This window comes from Ictidomys tridecemlineatus, chromosome 2, assembly GCF_052094955.1.
Source record: "Ictidomys tridecemlineatus isolate mIctTri1 chromosome 2, mIctTri1.hap1, whole genome shotgun sequence".
Lineage (NCBI taxonomy): Eukaryota > Metazoa > Chordata > Mammalia > Rodentia > Sciuridae > Ictidomys > Ictidomys tridecemlineatus.
Window position 1 is genome coordinate 107,800,156 of NC_135478.1, and position 20,567 is coordinate 107,820,722.

Sequence of the window (20,567 nt, forward strand, 5' to 3'; positions counted from 1 at the left end):
TCCCAGGAATATACTGAACAAACACCCATCATGTAATATTCTAATAATAATAATAATATTCTAATAATACAACATTCTAATAGCAATATAAATCTTATGAATGATGATCCTAATTTACGGGAAATATATGGCAGCCAATTTAAGAATGTAACTAGAAGGTAATATTTAACACTGATTATTTCTGTTACTTTTGATTTCTGTGTGTGAAATCAGTGTTCCCAGCTAATGGTATTGCGGGGAAGAAGCTGGGTGGCCTGGGTGGGCTAGTGTTGAGTATGTCAGGAACAGGAGGAGGAGGAAGATTAGGAGGAACAGCAAGTAGGGAGCAGCATATTTCCTATATACCAGAGCTCTGAACTCTGTGTACAACTGGGACTTATGAGAAGGTTCCTGTATGCCCCCATATCCTCAGCCAGGAGGTAGTGACAGATGAGGAGGAAGGGAAAAGATTACAGATTCCTGCACTGACAGGGATGAAAGTATGAATGGGAATTTGGGAGTTGGATAGAGAATCACATTTCCCATCAAGGTCCCAGGTCCTGCTGCAGGTTCTTGAGCTCCATTCATTGACCTTGCCCTTGGTTGGGCTGTACTGAAGGTGCATTGTTTGTTTCTTGTTTGTGTGAGTGGCCCCTCCTTGAATTGCAGGGTGCTTCTTCAGAACTGGAATGGCCCAGATTCCTGGGTGGTGATTGGTAGATTTCCCTTGCTCCCAATAGAGTTTATTCCTACACTTACTCTAAGTGTAGTATCTCTGCTTTCCCCTTGAATGTATAATTAAGAATTGCTATGGGTCCAAGAGTGAGCAGTGCTGTGGGGTCCAGGCAGTGTCCCCAGTGAGGTAGGAGTAGGGTGGTCACAGAAGAAAGAGCAAGTGGCTCCAGGCAGCAAGGACAGGGATTACAGGTGGGGGAAGGGAGACAAAGGAGGGATGGCCTAAGTGATGGGGGCTTAGACCTTAGATAAAAAGATTTTTGAGGGGGGAGTGATGTTCAGACTGCTCCAGGGAAGGGAGCTCACATATTCTCCCGGAGGCCTTGGGGATCCAAGAAGAGACTGATCCTTGGGAGTGAGGAGGTGAACAAGTCTGCACAAGAGGAGCAAGCACAGGGTGGATAGGTGAAAATATGCAGGCTGGGTTCCTGCTGAGGGCCATTCCCTTGCTGTAGAAAATCCTGTGGATCTGCCAGGGTAATATCAGGAGCCTTTCCTGGCTGTTTGGTCTCAAGGTCTAATTGTGTACACTTGATGAGATGGTCAAAGTTCAGATGGGAAGTGTGTAAACTAAAATAAACAGGACCATGTTTTCTGGTTGAAAATGAGAATGTTTATTGAGGGTTTCTGGGTTGAGGGAGGAGGGCTAGGAGGTAGGGGTGGGAGGAGAGAAGCTTCCCTGGGGTTTTCAGCTCCAGGGTGGAGTGAGGGTCTGGGACCTAGGAACACTGTGCAGGGGACACACTCTTCTCCACGGTGCTCCCCTCATGAGTGACCTGGCAGGTGAATAAATTATGAGATTTCCACTCATCTGCTGTCAGAGTCAGGTAGCTGCTGGCCATGTACTTATTGTTGGTCTGTTTGGAGGGCTGAGTGTTCTGCACACCCTGGGTGACCTTGGTGCCATCTTTCTTCCAGTTCACGGTCACGGCACCCGGGTAGAAGTCGTTGATCAGACACACCACTGTGGCCTTGTTGCTCTGGAGCTCCTCAGAGGAGGGTGGGAACACGGTGAGCGAGGGCTCAGCCTTGGGCTGACCTGCAAGATGGACCAGGCAAAAGGGATCAGTGTTCTGGTGTCCACCCAGGAGCCCCTACACTCAGTGTGTGAGGAGGGTCTTCTTTTTCAGGGACTCTGTTGGAGCATGTGTGATATAGAAGTGTGTTGGGGGAATTCCTCAAGCTATTTCCCATGTTCACAGCCTTTAAACAACCCAGGACACTTGTGTATCACCTTACCTGGCACCTCTTAGATCTTGGGCTTTGTCACAAATATGTCACCCATGCCTTTCTGCCATGCATCTTTCTGCCATCTTTCTGGTTCATCTGTAGTCTCTTTCTATAGTTCTCTGGAAGTTTATTATGAGTGAGTTCTGACCTTCTTCCTTGGCTTTGAGGGCCAGAGTTCTTACTAACAAACCCATTTTCACCCTAATGTTTTTCTTCTTGAGTCTCTGCTGTGGGTAAGGGTCTTTGTTCCTCAAAGTCTGTCTGTCTGGCTTGGCCCACCTCCTTTTTGCAGAGTGAGACCAGAATTCCTTTTTACAGGTTATATCTGTAGGTTTCCTGTATTGGGACCTATTCATATGTAAACTCAGGAGCCTGTGCTTCTGCAGCATGTGCCCTGTGGAGACCCACCTCCACCACTCTCATCTTCAGTCACTCTTCTCCTGCCTATCTGTTATCCAGAATCTCCTCTTCTTTTCTTCCTCCTAAGTTTCCTGAAACCCAGTGTGTGTCTGGGCTCTGTCCCTGGCAGTACTTGAAGGCTTGGTGTCCCTTCTACCTCTTACCTCCTTTCTGACCTTTGATCCTGAGTTTACAGTACAGGGTGCCTGAGCTGAGTTATGACATGTTGTCCCTTAGTGTCCTAAGTCTTTGATTTCACCATTTTTCAGTCCCACAATGTCTTTTATTTCCTCTTGCCCTTAGATAGGGCCTGAAGTTTATCCCCTTACAAACTAATTAGACCAAAAAGTGCCCAACAAGGGAGAACAGATCAGAGCACTTCTTATGGACCAGCATGCCAACACAGAGAGACAGTCAGACAGACAATGGAATCTTAGTAGGTCATTCTGTGCAGTCCCCAGCCTCTGGAGTCAGAGATTGAATATCTGCCTACAAGCTGCTGAGACAATCACGAGCATCTGAACAGATAGGGTAGAGTTCAGTGTCCCAGAACTAAGATCCAGGGAGAATACTTGTCCCAGGACAGAGACAGGACAGAGACAAAGAATAAAGAAGCAGAAAATTGTCCCCAAACTTAGAGAGAGCAGAGAAAGGAGGGCAAAAAATCACTCACCTAGGACGGTCAACTTGGTCCCTCCGCCGAACACCCAACACTATGACACAGACTCGTGCAAAAACCCCTCTCTGCCTTGCCCTGACCCTCCCCCAACCAGCTGCATCTGTGCAACCTGCATGAAGGGAAGTTACCCTTACTGAGTGATGACCACTACATGTTGTCCTTCCCAGGAACCACCATCCTGGCAAAAGGCCTCACCAAAATGACAGCTATATCTTTTCATGTTCTCAATGGAAGAAACACTTTTTGGGAAAGGAAGAAACAGAAGTCCTCAGTGACAACTCTGGGAGGCCATGAGCTGTGTGGGAACCTGAGAAAGTACCAGGACCAACAGCTCATTCCTCTTAGCTCCTGCCTGTCCTGGAGCCACCAGAGGGATGTGGAGACTATGGAAGATGACGATGTCAAGACCACATGCAGAAAGCACCCTTTCAACTCTCATTTCAGCTTCCTACACACAGAGGAAGAACCAGCACTATAACAACAGCACTATACTCAGAACAAAATAAATACATGTATGATATTTGGGAGAGATTTTATGAGTCCCTGATTGACTTTTGATATTAAAATATCATTGAAAATTTCTGCTTAGGTTAGATAATCATATTTTAGTTATGTCTCATCTTTCCAGAACACAAGTGGAATATTTGCAGATGAAAAGAGAAGATGTCTGGCATTTATTTCAAAATATCATGTAAGAGTGATGTTAATTTTGTGGGTGGATGAAAATCATCCATGAATTGATAATGTTGATAGGTAGTTGATGAGAACCATAGGAGTTATTATTATTCCTGTTTTCTTTTTGTGTTGAAAATTCTCATCGTAAACACCAATTTTTAAAATGAAGAGGAGGTTATTCTTGGGACAGTGATTTTGGATGAGGTAGATCCTGCCACTGTATCCACTGAAGCCATTGATATGTCATTGGATGGTCTCAGCTTCTATTTCCATGACTTGGAGTCAGTTAAGTGTTGAGGCATGTTAAAGCTGTGGTTTGGGATCAGGGATGGCCATAATCAAGCTCCAGGAGGACTCCTTTATCCGTCCCATTTTGACTCCAGAATTCCCTGTGTTTGCAAGTTCCGTCTTGGCAGCTCTGGTGAGTACGTTTGCCATGGTCTTGATGTGGTGGACACTCAGAGAGGGGCCCTGTGAGCATCTGGGGTACAGAGGACTAATAGATACAGATAGGGATGCATATTTAGGTTTCCTAACCCATTATCATGGCCCCTGAGAGTGTGTCTCTGACTTTGGGCTAGAGGTGCACATGATTGTCTGAGCCACTTGAGAGAGGAAGGGAGTGGGCCTTGTGGGATGGAGAATCTGGGGGCTCCTAGTCCTACTGGAAGCTAAACCTTACTTGTAGATATTTTGTTACATTCATTCTTCCCTGATTTATTCTGTCCCATACCCAATTCTTGTCTTTAGTTGATCTCTGACACAGTTTCCTTAGGACAATCAATGAATGTGGATTCTGTGCCTAATTTGGTGCCTTTTCTCACTTGTTTAATTTCTTTCATATCTTTTTCACCCATTTCCATTTAAATTTTCTCCTTTTACAGGATGACCATCAAACAACTCTAGCCATCAACTAACTGTAAACCTTCATCCTGGAAGCTTGTGGTCCAATCTTTCAGGGTTTCATTCCAACATCATGATATTGTCAACCTTAAGCCTAATTTCATATCCATTGGATCATTCAGTGATCATTCTTATATGCTTCTGACTTACCCTATGTTCTCCTACTTAGCTCCATGAAATATGAGTCTCTTTCTGAATATTATAGGACTCCCAAGGGTGGAGAAGAGGGTCAACACAATGTGGAAAATTGTTTTATTATATTAGCTGTTTTCCCTATTGAAGAAGTTGTATCTTTACTTAGCTGACATGCAATGTGAAAGTCTGAGAAATGAACATGTAGATTTCATTTTCCAAGCCTTTCCATGATTTCCTGGTGATAAGAAACTATGGACAACTCACTTGGTTAACAGTCTCCCAAAAGGGTTTCTCATAGGGAATGGAAAGTTCAAACTTTGTTCCTGCTAAGACCATGACCTTGGATCAAGGGTCTTTACCTTAATGTTTCTGCCACTAGCTTGCAGCTGAACTCCTGGAGTCCCCCTTATTTCTCCCTAATACCTCATTATGGCCAACTACCATTCTTCTTACTAGTCCTCTCCCTTCTAGGTAGGCAAGGCCACTCTGCAGGGATAAAATATCTGCTCACAGTCCCCACCAGCAAAGAAAATTCACTCAACAATTCTATGGTGGGTTTGGTGGATGGGATGAGCAGGAGATGGCATCTCACAGAGCCTTGCCTCTGCTGGGTTCTTGGTACTGCTCCTCACTTCCAGACTATGAGCCATAGCAGCCCTTACCCATCCTCACAGACTCTGATGACTCTTTTATTTATTTTTTTGTTTTGTTTTTTTGTAATTGTAGATGGACAGCATGCCTTTATTTTATTTGTTTATTTTTATGTGATGCTGAGGATTGAACCCAGTGCCTCCTACATGCAAGGCAAGTGCTCTACCACTGAGCTACAGCCCCAGCCCTTGATGACTCTTGATTTTACCTAGCAGCCAAGTAGTTCTCTGAACCTTCCATTTGCTTTCTCATTTCTCATCTCCTGAGTTTAACACACATGCATGCCCTTTGAGGAAGACAGGAGTCTGAAGCATGAATAAACAAGGCCCCAAGCCTCAGGGTTTAGGGGATCTAGGCCCCTGAGCAGTGACCTTTCTGCCTAGAGACATACCAGTCACCATTGGCACATTAGAAATGTGAAATGATACATGAGTAGGTCTTCATTGATGAGATTTATGAATGAGAAACCTGGTGTGACCCTGTGTGATGGGGGCTCAGGAATACAGTAGAGAGTTGGGGAGATGGGTATTTGGTTGATGAAGGATACTCCTGGGGTTATACCCCAGAAGATTATCCAAATGGCCCTCCTTTTTCTACTGGGTGCCAGGATACCCTTCACCCTACACTGAGAACTCTGAGGCCATTGCAACTAAAATAAAGATAAGAACAAATGAGATAGAGCAAGATTTCTGATTCACAATGGGATATTTTATTGAGCAGTCAGTGGGTTCAGAGAGAAGGGCTTAGTGGGAGGACTAGGAAAAGGAGGGGTCCCTCACCAGGGTCCTTCACTTCCAGGATCAGGAGGGTGGGGTGAGGGACAAAAGGTTAAGAACATCCTGAAGGGGATACACTCTTCTCCACAGTGTTTCCTTCATGTGTGACCTGGCAGCTAAAGCTATTGTGAGATTTCCACTTGTCAGGCGTGATGGTCAGGTAGCTGCTGGCCATGTACTTGTTGTTGGTCTGTTTAGAGGGCTGGGTAGTCTCCACACCCTGGCTGATTGTGGTACCATCTGCTTTCCAGGTCACAGTTGCAGCACCCGGGTAGAAGTCATTGATCAGACACACCAGTGTGGCCTTGTTGGTCTTCAGCTCCTCAGAGGAGGGTGGAAATACAGTGAGCGAGGGGGAAGACTTGGGCTGACCTGTGTGGATAGAGAAGTGGTGTGGGTCAACATAGGACAGCCCAGGGAGTGGGGATGCCCCAAAGTTTCTGCAATCATTTTCATTGTGGTTTTCTTATCCCTTCAAGGACTCTCCTTCCCTTTTCTTTCCTTTCTTGTGAACTTAAGCCACCTGGAGAATAGATAGCACCTTCCAAGTTACCTCTCCCAGATAGTCTTGTATCCTTCCCCTTTGTAGGCTTAGTTTACCAGTCCAGATTTTCTACCTTACTTTATCCTTCTAGTACCCAGAACCTCCTTTGTTAAGTGTTCCTGGTCCATCCAGGATGGAAGGATGTTTCTGGTGGCAGTGGGGAAGCCTTGAGCCTGTACTCAGTTCACAGGGTTCCTGAAACCTCCTATCCTCTTTGACATCAGGTTCTGCTCCATCCTTGTCCTCTCAGCTCTTTTGGCAAGGAGTTGTGCTCTACCCAGACAAGTGGGGGCTCCTCTAAGTCTGCCATCTCCTCATTACAAGACCCTTTGCCCCTGCCTGGGACTGCTCACTGTCACAGACTATGGGGCACAGAAGCCCTCACCCACCCTCATAGTTCCTAATGACTCTTGAATTCACCTCGCAGCCAAGTAGTTCTGTGAGCCTTCCATTTGCTTTCTCATTTATCATCTCCTGAATTTAACATACACTTTGAGGAAGGCAGAGTCTGATGCATGAATAATCAAGGTCTCAATCCCCAGCGTTAAGGGGCTCCAGGGAAAGATGAGTCTTTGCTTCTTCCTGAGGACCACCCTGGGAAGGCTGGACTCTGGACACCTTGCCTAGTCTAATCTGGCTCTGAATCTCTCTTCCCTCAAGGCCCATTAGAGAACCAGACAGGTGCATCCTAGAGTGAGCCAGATCTCTCTCTCTCTCTCTCTCTCTCTCTCTCTCTCTCTCTCTCTCTCTCTGTTTTCTGGTGGTGTCTATTTGGGATAACCTCTTGAGTGCCCGGGTGCTAGGGTCCCAACTCCAGTCTTGTCCCTGGGAATTCTTTGAAGCCTTCCCAAACTGGATGAACATCCAGCCCTCAGCCTGGATTCTGGGGGTCTGTGAACTCTCTCTAAGGCCTAATGCTCCCTAATTAAACCTGATTAAACCTGGCCCCTGGTCCCCACTTGGTTTTCAGCCCCAGAGGAGGGAAAGGGACCCCTGTCCCTGTCTCCAGCCCAGGCCTTCAGGACAAGGCCATATCCCGCTTTTGGAATCTGAAGGTGGCTCCTTCTGCTGCTGGGACCCTTTCTGCTGGCTACCACGCAATCACCAACCTCCCCCAGACCCCATGAAAAAAGGTAAGTGGTCTTTCCTTAAGACAGGGTAGGGAAGAGGGTAAGAAGCCCTTAGAGAGGGAAAATAGACTTTCCCAAGACAGGAGGGGTATGGGACAGATTGAGAAAAGTCAGAAGAGCCACTTACCTAGAACGGTGAGCCGGGTCCCACCACCGAAGACATACCACAGTGATTGAGGCTTGGACTAAAACCCACAGGGTCAGCACCTGGGGTTTGCCCCCTAGGGGTTGGGCAAGAATGAAAACTATTGAGTGTGACGGGTGGAGTTGTGTCCTTGACATACTGCAAGTTGTTGACTGGCTGAGGTTCTCTGTGCTGACAGAAAGGCTAAGCACAGTTGCTGCCAAGAATCCCTTTAGTGAAGCATATTCTTAAGTGGCTATGTGAGGTGGGAGAGAGTCCTGAGCTGACTTGGACCTGCTCAACTTCTCCTGGCCTCATTTTAGAACTTCTGAATATCCTTTAGACAAACCCCAATCATCCAGCCATGACAGTTTCTTCCCTGGACCCACTGACACTGGCTCATGCCTGACTTATGGAACCTCCACATGGAGACTCTTCTACTTGCATTTCTACCTGTGGAGACATAGCACAGTCCCACCACATTTATGAAACCTTCCCTGATATTTCAGACCACTCTTTGTATCCATACATACTTCCATTTATCCATCCATTCATCCATCTATCCAAAATTCCTATGAAACACCCACCTACCCCAGGCACTGTTTTGCATGCTGGAACATGGTAGGGCTCCCTTAGCTCTTACCCTCATATTTTCCTGAAATTTCTTATGTCAAGATCTAAAAGGCCCTTGTCTCAATCTGTAGGTCTTTCCCAGTAGCCTGAGGTCTCTGCAGGAGTTCCCTTTTTCTGGTCATTCCCTTCTCATTGATTATGGAGATGGCCCACTCTCTTGCTCCCATAGCTTCCTTTTCTTTCTGACCCATGCATAGCTGATGACCCTAGACTATTACCAGGTGCTTTTTCCTCTGTACTCTTCCCTCTCTTTTTGATTTGAGTCTTACGATGCACTCCACAATTGCCCAGAGGTCCCAGATTCCTCTTTCTTGCTCTGACATTTCTTCTCAGCCACAGATCTACATATATTTTGATTCCTGAACCTATCTTTGCTTGAATGTCTTGCAGGCATCTGGAACTCAACAGCTTCCAACTAAATACATTTCCATGAAGATCTGATTCCCTGCAGTGTCCTCATTTCAGCAATTTGTCTCCAAGTCAATGGCCTGGAGTCATCTTAGTAATTCCCTGACTGAATCACCTTGTGTATCCTTATACCACAACACAATGTATCATTAAGATAATCAAAAGAAAAATAAAAAGAAAATTGCAGAAGTTATATTCTAAGAATTGATGGTTGCTTTGCCAAGTGAGATTTTATCTTTATAAATAAAGATATTATATTACATTGGAAGATTATTCACTGCATTGGGATCACCATTTTTTAACCTTAGCATCAGGACTATTTGACAATGTTTGTATTAAAGACATGCACCTAGATTCTTTGAAATTAGCGTAGAATATGTGTAGAAGACATATCTCAATCACTGTGGTATGTCTTTGGGGCTGGGATCCGGCTCCCTGTTCCAGATAAGTAGCTCTTCTGACATTTATCAGTCTGTCATACACCCCTCCTGTCTTGGGCAAGTCAGACTTTAGTGTAATATTAATATGAACCCAACTCTTGTTTCTGAATAAGAGAGGAAACATTTATCCTTGCATGAAGGTATTCAAGGAAATTTCCTCAACTTATTAAACGGCGTCTTCCAAAACTTACAACAACCTTCATATGTAAAGGAATAAAAACATTTGTGGCAGGAAACCAGGAAAGTTGCTCACTCACAGTTTTCAATATGCAACAGATTCTACCCAATGTAAGGAGATGAAGGGGGAAAAGTTGTAAGTATTAAGAAAAGAGAGTGAAAATGTTTCCTGCAAATGATGTGCTAGTCTACTAAAAAACAAACCAACCAACTTAAAAGAATTAGTTGAACTGTTAAAACCCATACAAGAATTAACGTGGCTGAACATAAGAGTGACATGTAAAAATGAATAGATTTCTCTGCTGCATAAGTAACACTTTAGGATATGAAATTGTGGGAAATTTTCAATTTCAATAAAATTATATTTGAAACACCAACACATAACTAAGATTTATAAATAAATAACCCTAGATTTTTAATGAATAAAATACAAGACTACTTGACTAGTGAACATAAAAGTGAGTGAATAGAAAGAATGTTGTGTTCCTGGGTAAAAGTACAGAGCTTTATAAAGGTATCAGTTCATCTCAAATCAACCATGTATTCCCAGAAATTACAAACATAACACCAAAAGAATGATTTTTGAGAATTAGGGAATTGATTCCAAAGTTCAACAGGAAGAAAGATGGAGAGTATGTGTGGATATTTTGCAAAACAGTACTAATTATGCATTGTTTCCCCTTGCAGATACAAAAACACATCATAAAGCCAAAATAATCAAAATAAAGTAGAAGGATGCAGGAATAAACCAATACTTTAAGAGAACCACAGAGAGAATGTGATAAGTCATCATTTAGCATTTGATAAAAATCTCATTTATATTCAACAGATGTCTTTCCATTTGTCAAATAAAAAAAGTTATATGCCTATGCACACAAACTCCAGATAAAATTAAACACATCTGCACCAAACCAACAGAAGTACTAGAACAAAATAGAAGAATAATTTTATCATATAAAAATAAAAATCACCTTCCTAAACTTGGCATGGATCACAGAAACCATCAAGAAAAGGCTAAACCAATGCGACACAATAGGCTTAACAACCACTTTATGGTGGAAGACCTCATAAACAAAAGTTCTAAAATAGACCAAGGGAAAATATTTATAACACATTTTCTAAACAAGGGGTTAAGTTTCTATAGACAATATAATCAGATTCAAGCAATGGAGTAAAAAAGCAGGCAACATAATGACTTCTTAATTCATAGGAGGAAGACACTAAGTCAAAAATAAGAAAGGATAAATATTTGACCAATAATGAAATAAATAATAAATCAAACACATTCCCTTTATTCTTAACACAAGAAAGATCAACAATGTCACAATATTGGCAAGGAGGTAAGAGAAAGGGCACTGTCTTTCACTGTAGTGAGTATAAATTGGAGCAGCCTTTTGGAAGTAGTTTGGAACTATCTAAAAAATCTCAAAGGAATTCCTCTGAGATCCAGAATTTCCACTTTTAGGCATTTAATCTTTAGAGATACAGAAGTACACTATACTGACTCCCCACCCCCAGATTTTTAATGCATCATCACTTGCGTATTTTCTAGTGGAAACAACTGAAGTGACCTTTAAAAGGGGAATGATTACAAAATTCTGGTACATGCAAACTTTTTCTAGATAGCTATTTATGAGAATACCAAAGATTCATATGGACTAATCTAGAAAAATCAATTATAGATAGCTTAAAAAGCTAATTCTAGAGTAATATACAGAGTTTATTTTAAAAAAATAAAATCTCAACACCAACTCTCCCCCTGAGTGTGTGTGTGTGTGTGTTTGTGTGTGTGTTTTCAAGAATGCACATACAGTGAAAGAGTTGAACTATACAGACCAACAAGACAGTGGCCATGGAAAGTGGAATAGGTTTTCGGGGAAAGGTGGTAGGAGAGAGAGGGTAACAGAAAATGTCTGCTATTTACTTTTTATCTTCTGTATATAATATACTTCTTTCTTTTCTTTTTATATATTTTTAAGTTGTACATGTACACATACCTTCGTTTTATTTATTTATTTTTATGTGGTTCTGAGGATTGCAACTAGTGCCTCACATGTTGGAGACAAGTGCTCTACCACTGAGCCACAACCTCAGCCCCTCTTTTTTTTTGAGGAAAGTATTTATATATTTACAAAAACTGTTACTATTATATTAGAATTATTTTAGATGATAACAATGAAATATTTCTCTGTGTGAACATTTTAATAAAGTCAGAAAGCTATAAAACTAAAATTTAAATGAAGTGAAACTATACCAGCCAGAGACATACTATGGAAAATTTTAAAAATTTTTAAAAAAATTCTTCAAATTTTAAAGATAGGCTTTTGAAAATGCACACAATTATCTTTTTAAAAATGAATTTTCTTATTAATAAATATGCTTCAGAAACAATTTTTATGAAATTGATTCCTTTCTCATGACATTAGTAAAATAACATTATTAAGCAGTAACTTGTTGCCAGAGTCTACCTTACAAATATAACTTTGAAGGTTTATGTAAGATGCTTTATGATATGCCACACTGCTCTGTCACACTCTTTCTCATGGATATTTGTGTTATCTCCAATTTTTACCATTATTTATAACATTAAGCTAGATAGACGGTCTTGTTTGTAAATCTTTGGTTATGGCTTTATTTTCTCCCTTAAGATAAATTTTGAGAAATGGAATTACACACTGCAGATAAGCCCAGTTTCTTTCATGACTTGCTGCCTATTGCTGAATTTGTTGTACATTGAAATCCTTATAAACAGTTCAAGAGAGTGCCCATTCCTCCCAGGTATCATTGCTCTAAATTCATTCATTAATTTCATAGCGATTTTGGCATGTGGACTAGCGCATTCTCCCCATGCCTAGGAGCAGTCTGTGGTCCCAGTTCACCAACTCCCAGATTCCCCCCTGCTGCCCCATCTCTGTCTTCTGTCTCTGTCCCTGGACTCAATTCTGGCCTCACAACAGACTCCAAACCTCAGCCGGTTTTTCCAAAGCACAAGTTTGACTCTGACTTAAATCCCCCAAAGCCTGCACTTAGACAGCAGAACCTAGTCTGGGGCACCAGACCTAGGGGTTGCATCTGCTTCAGCCCAGCAGCTCCCTGTTTCCCTTGGTGCCCATGCCCTACACTCTCTGTGAAGCTCTAGTGTGTCTGCTGAGCTACCCCATCACTATCCAGCACCCATTCATCTGTGATACCAGCTTGGGCATCAACCCACAGAGGGAGCACCCCTTCTCTAACTCTATGTCTCCTAGAAAGGACCACGAGTTTGTCCCCCATAACTAGATAGGTCCCTTGGTGCAGGCCAGCTTTCTCTGTTGTATCCAGGCTGGCCCCCAGGAAATGTTTATGGACAAGGCACTGAGGGCACATCCTTTGGGGAGACCAAACCAAACCATCACTTTATTCTGAGGGGGAGGGCTTTGCAGAAAACCCCTTCTCTTATACCATCATAGGAAAGAGCTGGGGATGTAGCTCAGTGGTAAAGAGGGGCTTATCATGGGTCAATCACAGGGTTCACTGCCCAGCACCTCCCTTTTTGTCACAAAATACAAGACAAGGTCATGCATCTACAGCTCTGGGAAGGAGGCAACCTCAGGATGCAGCCCTGGTTGAGGATCCTTGGCTGAGGGTCTGATGACTGGATCCCTGCTTCCCACCATCAGTGGCTCAGCCAAACCATAAGGGTTCAGAGCACAGCCAAGCAGAAGTGGGGAGAAGGAGGTGTGGAAAGGCTGAACCCTGTACAAATGGGAGATACTAATAATGGACTAGGGGGAGTGAGTGAGGCACTATCCTTCTTGCAAAAAAGACTGAGGAACCAAGATAAATAATACTTCAATACAATGTTGAAAATTAATTCAAACAAATCCTCAATGAACAAAAAATTAGCACTTTAGGCCAGTGTCTCAGGCTGATACTTTGTCACCCCTTTTGCTACCTCTCCTGCCCTCCTCCTCTACCACCCATTCCCAGCTTCAACTGAGACTCCCATATTCCCCCAAGACTCCTTACTTGCTCCAAGGCTCTGCAGGTTGGACAGACTGCTTCATGGTCAGGCTCCTGGTCCCAAGGCCCTCTCATAGTTGCTGCCATTGGGGCCTCTATCATGGGCATCTACTGCCAGGTCCAGCAGCAGCAGAAGGGTCCAGTACCCGGTGGCTAACCCTGGGCCTTGTCTGCTGTCAGGGTCAGAGGCCCTTGTGGCATGGGGTCCATAGAGGGTATAGTCCTGGTCCTCCTGATGGCAGTAGCTGCTATAGTATATACAGGTCCATGAGGCCCTTGGCCCTTTCCTCACCCTGGACTGGTTCTTGTCCCTGTCCTCAGTTGGCCTGATCCAGGGCCCATGGCTGTTACCCCTGGGGGTCTCCTGCAGAGAGACATCTGCTAACTGCCCTGCTATGATAAGAATCCAGGGCCCAACTGCTCCTCAGGGCAGCCACCTGTCTGGCCCCACCCCTGTAGCTCTGGGTGGGGCCCTCCTGAACCACCTTTTGCATCTTTCCTTAGTTCCCCAAGGGCATCATGGGTTTGTGGACTGTCACCAGGGGCCTAGAGAGGCTGTGGAAATTGGCTGAGTGCTCATTGGAACAGGACCACCAGAAGACTTGATGTCAGGAGGAGGGGACAAGGCTGTGGCTTTTTTGATCAGGCCTCAGGCTCAACTCCTACACATTGCACTCTGGCCAGTTTAGACCAATCCTACCTTGGCTGCGTTGGCAAGCCTGGCATGCTCCTGTCTGGCTCTCTCTCAAATCAGAAAAGGATCCTCCTTTCAGGGAGTGATTCTGTACCCCCCAGACAAGCAGTGGTGGTGAGATCAAGATGTTGAGTCCCTTCAGGCATAGGTCATTTCTGGGCTTCAGTTTTCTTGTCTGTAAAATGGGGAGAATGTTCTTCTGCATCAGGGAGGTTATTATTGAGACCAGCAGGTGTCTGTCTGATGAATGCTGGTTTCCTTGTTTGCTGTCTCACTTTGGGGTTCAGAATAACTCTTGGGGTATCCTTAGGGCAAGTATCCCTATTTTACAGATGAGAAAACTAAGACTCAGAGAAGATGAATATAGGGTCCAAGTTTGTTCAGGAAGTGGGGTGCAGGATGAGCTAGAAACTAGGAATGAGCTTGTTCCTTGCATTTCTAGTCTTTGGTCCACCTGGAAGACTTGTGCCTGGCTCCCTGCTGAGCCAAAGTTTGAGTTCTGTTAGGCAGTGATAGAGGAGGAGGAGGGGGATGGGCACAGGCTTAGAGTTGGGATGCATTGAGGGGAAGGTATATCATTCATAATTTAATGGTAATAGTGATGCTTTAGCACTGGCTGAGTGCTTTACACACTTTAATCCTCCCCTATTTAAATAAGAAGAAGTTGATGCTCAGAAAGTTTTCCTACTTGTATGATGCCACAGGGTCAAGAGGCAACCAGCCTAGCGTTGTATTTTGAAGCGTGGTCTTTGAATGGCATCAGGACATTCTTTGTTGATGATGACCCTGTTTTCCAGATGGTGTCAGGCTGCTCAGTGCATGGAAAACTCAAATCTCAGAGTCAGGTCTCTGATAGCTGCTCAGTTAAACATGGGCCTAATCTGAACCTGATTGAATAGAGCTTTCTTCTGCCTTACATGTGCACTGCTGCTATTTGGGCTCCTTCACCTCTCTGCACTTTGATGCCCTGAAGACTAGTACACAAATGTCTGAGATCCATAGGACTTTGGACTTTAGATCCTGATCAGAAAGCTCCCTGCTCTGCCGCTCTTAGGACCGCAGTGTGGATCTGTTTTTTTGTTTTCCTGTTGATTTTTCTGCCAGAAAATTCATTGAAAAACATTTAATGTTAATTTATACATAATATCTGTACACAATTTATGGGTTACAGTATGATATTTAAGTTTGTGTATTTATACTTATACATATATTTAAAATGACTGGATCAGGCTCATTGGCAAATGCATTGCCTCAAACATTTATCATTTCTTGTGTGGAGAACTTTCAAAATACTCTCTATTAGCTACTTTGAAATATACAGTGAATTTTTGACAACCATAATTATCTTGTTATACCATAAGATCTTAAATGCATCCCTTGAAATTCATAGCTGCAGCCCTGTGGAAATTTGTCTTGTTTTGTTTTAGCAATTATTAAAGGGGCCTGCTAAGACCAATCAAGGTAAATTTTTTGAAAGACTTCTTTGAGGAGTTGCTTGGTCCATGTTTTGAGTTATAAACGAATCAAAATTCCTGCTACATTTGGTGAAAATCAGTCTAACCATATCCATGGGATGTGGTAATGGAAATGGGATTTCCCATTGTTGGTATAGATCATGGTTGTCAGAAAAAACTGTTAACGGGGCTCTGCATTTCTTCATGTTTCTTGAGCCAAAGTGTTGAACACCTTCATTCTGGACTGTATTTTCAAGGATGTTTGTAGAGTGAGCAACCTTGGAAGGTAGAGAGAGTGTTTCCTTTTGGAGCATAGAACAGGTAGGCTTGCTGAACTAAATAACAGATTTGGGGTACTCAACTCAGGTGCACAAATGTCACCTGACCTTCTTTGCATGGCTTTGTGAAAACAGTGTAAGAAAATGCTGTTGTTTGGGCACCTGCTATTGCTGTGAGTGACAATTTGTTCTTTGTCTCTGATCTAGGAATCTTTTATGTTCTGCAGAATCTGTGAAACTGTGGCTGGCTTGCATTTTAGTTTGAAAATATGATAAAGTCTCAGAACCTTCACAATTATCAATGATGATCATAAAGAGAAGGAAGAAAGAGATAAAGTGAAGGATGGTAATCATAATTGAATGATTTTTCTTAACTCATCAGATCAGATTTCAGGGATCTCCAGGTTGGATCTTTCCATTGCACAATGTTTTTTTTTTCCTGAGGGCCAGGACTGGTGCTAATAAACCCCACATGTCACTGACCTTGTAGATGAACAAGGTGGTATAAAAGATGTCTTGCAGGGCTCAGTGGGCAACCCCTAGGAGTTCCCTGAGCCAGTTCAGCTTCTCTCCTGTTAGGGTACATGTCTCATTACTGCCTATGGCCTTGGACTCCTCACAACCTGGAGATTGGTGGCAGGTTCCATCCTAGGAGTCTGGGCTACAGCTATTCCTTCCATAGCACCCCCATACGGGCATGACTTTCTCACTACTTAGGATCTAGAAGCTGTGGTTTCCCCCAGGGACTGTCCCAGGTTTCAGGGAGAATAAAAGGGACTGCCCCTAAACATAGCATCCCCAGCTATACCATCACCCAGTCCCAAGTCCCCTCCCCCCTCCAGCTCCTGCACCTGCACCTGCAGCAGCTGTCTCACCACAGACCACATCCTCACATGGTGGCCACACTCAGAAATTCGGAAATCCGGGTCTGGCTGAATCCTGGGAAATTCTTAGGGGACTGGGCAGGGGATTTCCCTAGCTGTTGCAGCTGCAGCTCTAGATGTCCACACCCTCCATTGCTCCAGACTGACATACACTGAGAGCTAAATTCTGGTAGTGACAAAGGAGTCTGGGTCTATCTGGCCCTTTTCTCAGTGTCCCTGGAGCCTGGCTTGTCTCTCCTGGGGAAAAGGAGTAGGTATGCCCTTACAGTTGCACCCCTGTCAGAAGGACTTGCTCTAGCCTCCAGCTGCCCGATTTCTACTCACAGGCCTTAGAGACTATGTCTGGGGCTATAGGACACTCATCTTTCCTCGGCCCAGGTGTCTTCAGCTTTCTGCTCCATTTTATCCCCAATGATTGTTCTCATGTCACGTGATTGTCCCACTGCAGAGTGGGGAATTGGGGATTCTGAGGCAGAGGATGACTATTTGGGGGCATAACAGTGGTTCCTCAGTTAGAGTCTAGTTCTCTAGATCCAAGTCCCCTTGGAGAGGCCTCTGAGAACCTAAGAATCCTGGCACCTCTGGTGATCTTTGGTGATATGAGTAGACCCTTTCATAGCTCTCCCTCAGGTACAAGACTTACCATCCTGGCAAGGATCTTCTAGATTCTTCTATTGATGAGTTAGTGGGAATACAGAGAGGGAGGGTTTCTCGTGTTAAGACACAGAGCATATTTGTGTAAAGTCAGTGTCCTGGCACTTGACCGTACAAGCCAGAGATCTGAGAGAACCAGGCACTTTATACTTGAGATGGAATCAGCCTGGAACCCAATAGTGGTGTTTAGGATAATTTCAATTCTTTAACTTCAAACTCTCCATCCAACTGCTTAGAATGCTCCTTTACAGAGTCCAATAGGGGGCAGCAGAGACCAGCAGTAACTGAAGACCAGAAAGAGTTGAAGCGCTTCTGCAGGGAGGAGGCCTGGAATCCAGTGGAAGGCAGCAGGGGAAGCTACAGGAGGCGGGATGCAGGGACTAGACTGTGGTTCTACACTCTTGTTGTGTTAGCTTTCCATCATTCTAACAAACACCTGAAATAATTACCATTTTACCATATGAATTAAAAGACAGGAGAAAATGTTCATAGTTTGAATCAAGAATGGAAATGAGCACAAGAATGCCAATATGCACATAATACTTGTGACAACAGCATCATATGAAAGAATAGATGAGGGTAGGAGGAGAGGGAACATGGTAATAGAACTCAGGCAGCATCATTGCAAACTATGTTGATATTGATCTAAAGTAATTGGTGTAAAGCAACTGCCATTTTCTTATGGTCGTGACTCATAGTAGAACCACTATAAAAATAAATTTCAAATATAGATAAAAAGATACGAAAGGTAACCAAAGTGGAATGATGGGGAAAAATAAACCAATAATAATGGAAGATGGTAGTGGAGCACTGAGGAACTTATGAAAAGGTAAAACACATGCAGAAAACAACACATTGGCAGAAGTCTGTTACTATCTGTGATGACATTAGTTGGAACACACAAGTCTTGATTTCTCAGTACCTAAGAAGCCTGCATCTGCACAAGGTTTGACAAAATTTCTCTAAACTATTGCATGGGGGGAGATAGGCTTGAATTTGGTGGATTGTCTTCTAACAGAAACAAAGCCCCTGGTAACAGGAACTAGACCTGCCATGACTTCCCATGCACTGTGAATGCCACCAACCTGAGACATAGGACAGGTACATTTTGGCACAACTGGCACAGAGTGAGACTGGACATCCTGACAACAGGCTCTCCAGTGACAGAAGATTTGGGGTCCTCAGGAGGGGCACTGCTACTCTGTTAATCCTCAACCAGCAAGTGTCAGTGTAAGGGCATTCAGAGGAAGCCAGGAGAGAAACTGAGGTTGCATAGGCAACCCTGGGGGTGAACAGGAGGAGTCCAATTTCAGTCCCTGAATGGACATCAGGAGAGTTTAAACTGTATCTGGGGCTGCAGTGACCACATTATGAGGGTTATACTAACACAAGGTCACCACCAGGACACTGGCAAGAGCCAAGGCATAGAGAGGACCTCACCTGGGAAATGTACTGAAGGAGGCTAATTTTTGTGTAAGCATGGCAGACCATGCTAGTTGAATTTACTTAGGAAGAACACGCTGAGGTCCAGATTCTGTAGGAGGGAGCACAGTGTGAGAAGATGGAGCTCCTAGGGTCTCTTTCCTTCTCCCAGCATGACTGCATGTGCCTCCTGCAAATCTCAGGGAATGATTTACCACTGTCCAGAAGTCATCCCTGGGAAGGCTTCTCTATCTAAGGTCTTCCAGAGATGCCTGCACATTCTTCTCTGGCATTTCCTCCCACCTCCAGCCATATGTACCTTACCTCAGGAAGAATTTTCTATGTGGTCTTGAATGAGTGAAGGGAGCACTTGTTCACTTCTCCTTGCATGGAGTATGGACAGGCTCCTTGAGGAGACTCTCAAAGTGACACTGACTCTCACCAGCCTCAATTCATAGCCCTAAACCTGGAATTCACCTTGGTTCAGAGGCAGGATCCTCTCTGCTTGAGGAATCCTTGACAAATCATCTTTAAGAGCTCAGCTCTAGAAACTATGACACTGGTTAACTTCACAGACAATAAGGTACCTAAAGTTGTTTTGTCCATCAGGGCTGAATTCTGGTGCTTTTAGACATGCCACATAAAACATGGATGATTAAAAAAAAGAACAAACGTGGCTATTAATGGTACATTGCAGAATGAGATGTGTCAAACACAATGTTTAAGGCTAAAATTGGTAGTAAATCTATAAAAGAAGGCAGTTGAATAAGTAAACAATGTATAACATGTGAAATGTATAAAAGCTTGTCAACAACAAGAGGACATTAAATAAAATGCCAAAGATGAAAGCAAAGTCCATCTGGAAGCTACTGAGAAAACTATGAGGAATGTGAGGGCCCATGGTGACCTTATGCTGAGACACTTGTCATCAGTGGTCTCGTCTCTCGGCAGGGAGCTGCCCTGCCCATGGACAGGAACATGGCAGGGCAACAGACCATCTGAACTAGACCCAGATTAAAAACAAACAAACAAAAAAACCAACAAAAAACCAAACAAACAGCTCAGAAGAATTGGAAGAGTGGCAAAGGTGTCAACAACTGGAAAGTGACTATAACCATTGTTCAGGGAAGTCAAGGGTGATACTTTGCCCAAAGCAGCTTGAAGGAAATTGAATGCTGAACCTCCAAACCCTCAGACTCTTCTTTTGTCCCCACAGTTTATTTGAGTGGCTTCCTATTAGTATTATGCCCAGAGGATTCATAATTTGCATGGTGACCAAACACACACCCTCAAAATCTAGAGATGAATGAGAGAGGTCTCAGAAAGCCCAGCTGTGCCATGCATTTGAGGACAGAAATCAATGAAGAGAGATCTCCCACATGGGCATTCAGGGATTCTTATGGTTTGGATATAGGTGTCTTGCAAAAGCTCATGTGTGAGACAATGCAAGAATCTTGAGAGGAAAAATGAAGAGGTTGTGAGGTGTAAACTAATCCATGGTTAATCCAATGATATAGGTGGTAACTATATGCAGGTAGACTGTGGCTGAATGAGGTTATCA

The 20,567-nt window shown here is 43.7% G+C and overlaps 1 protein-coding gene and 1 gene segment (V, D, J or C); both read right to left on the reverse strand.

Annotated features, from left to right (window-relative positions):
* Window positions 1-1,304: 1,304 nt before the first annotated feature.
* The window catches only part of LOC101969513 (immunoglobulin lambda-1 light chain-like), an 828,312-nt gene continuing 809,049 nt past the window's right edge, over window positions 1,305-20,567 (reverse strand). For both annotated transcript variants that reach the window (XM_078039527.1, XM_078039528.1), the window contains exons 3-4: window positions 3,017-3,052; window positions 1,305-1,753 (exon numbers count right to left, since the gene is read on the reverse strand). In XM_078039527.1, the coding sequence (XP_077895653.1) occupies window positions 1,434-1,753; window positions 3,017-3,052 (356 nt within the window). In that variant the 3' untranslated portion in view covers window positions 1,305-1,433. The remainder of the gene's footprint in view (window positions 1,754-3,016; window positions 3,053-20,567) is intronic.
* LOC101960900 (immunoglobulin lambda-1 light chain-like) overlaps window positions 6,073-20,567 on the reverse strand; it is a 503,755-nt gene continuing 489,260 nt past the window's right edge. Inside the window, 2 exon segments of the V gene segment in view lie at window positions 6,073-6,534; window positions 7,964-7,998. Of these exon segments, the coding sequence occupies window positions 6,215-6,534; window positions 7,964-7,998 (355 nt within the window).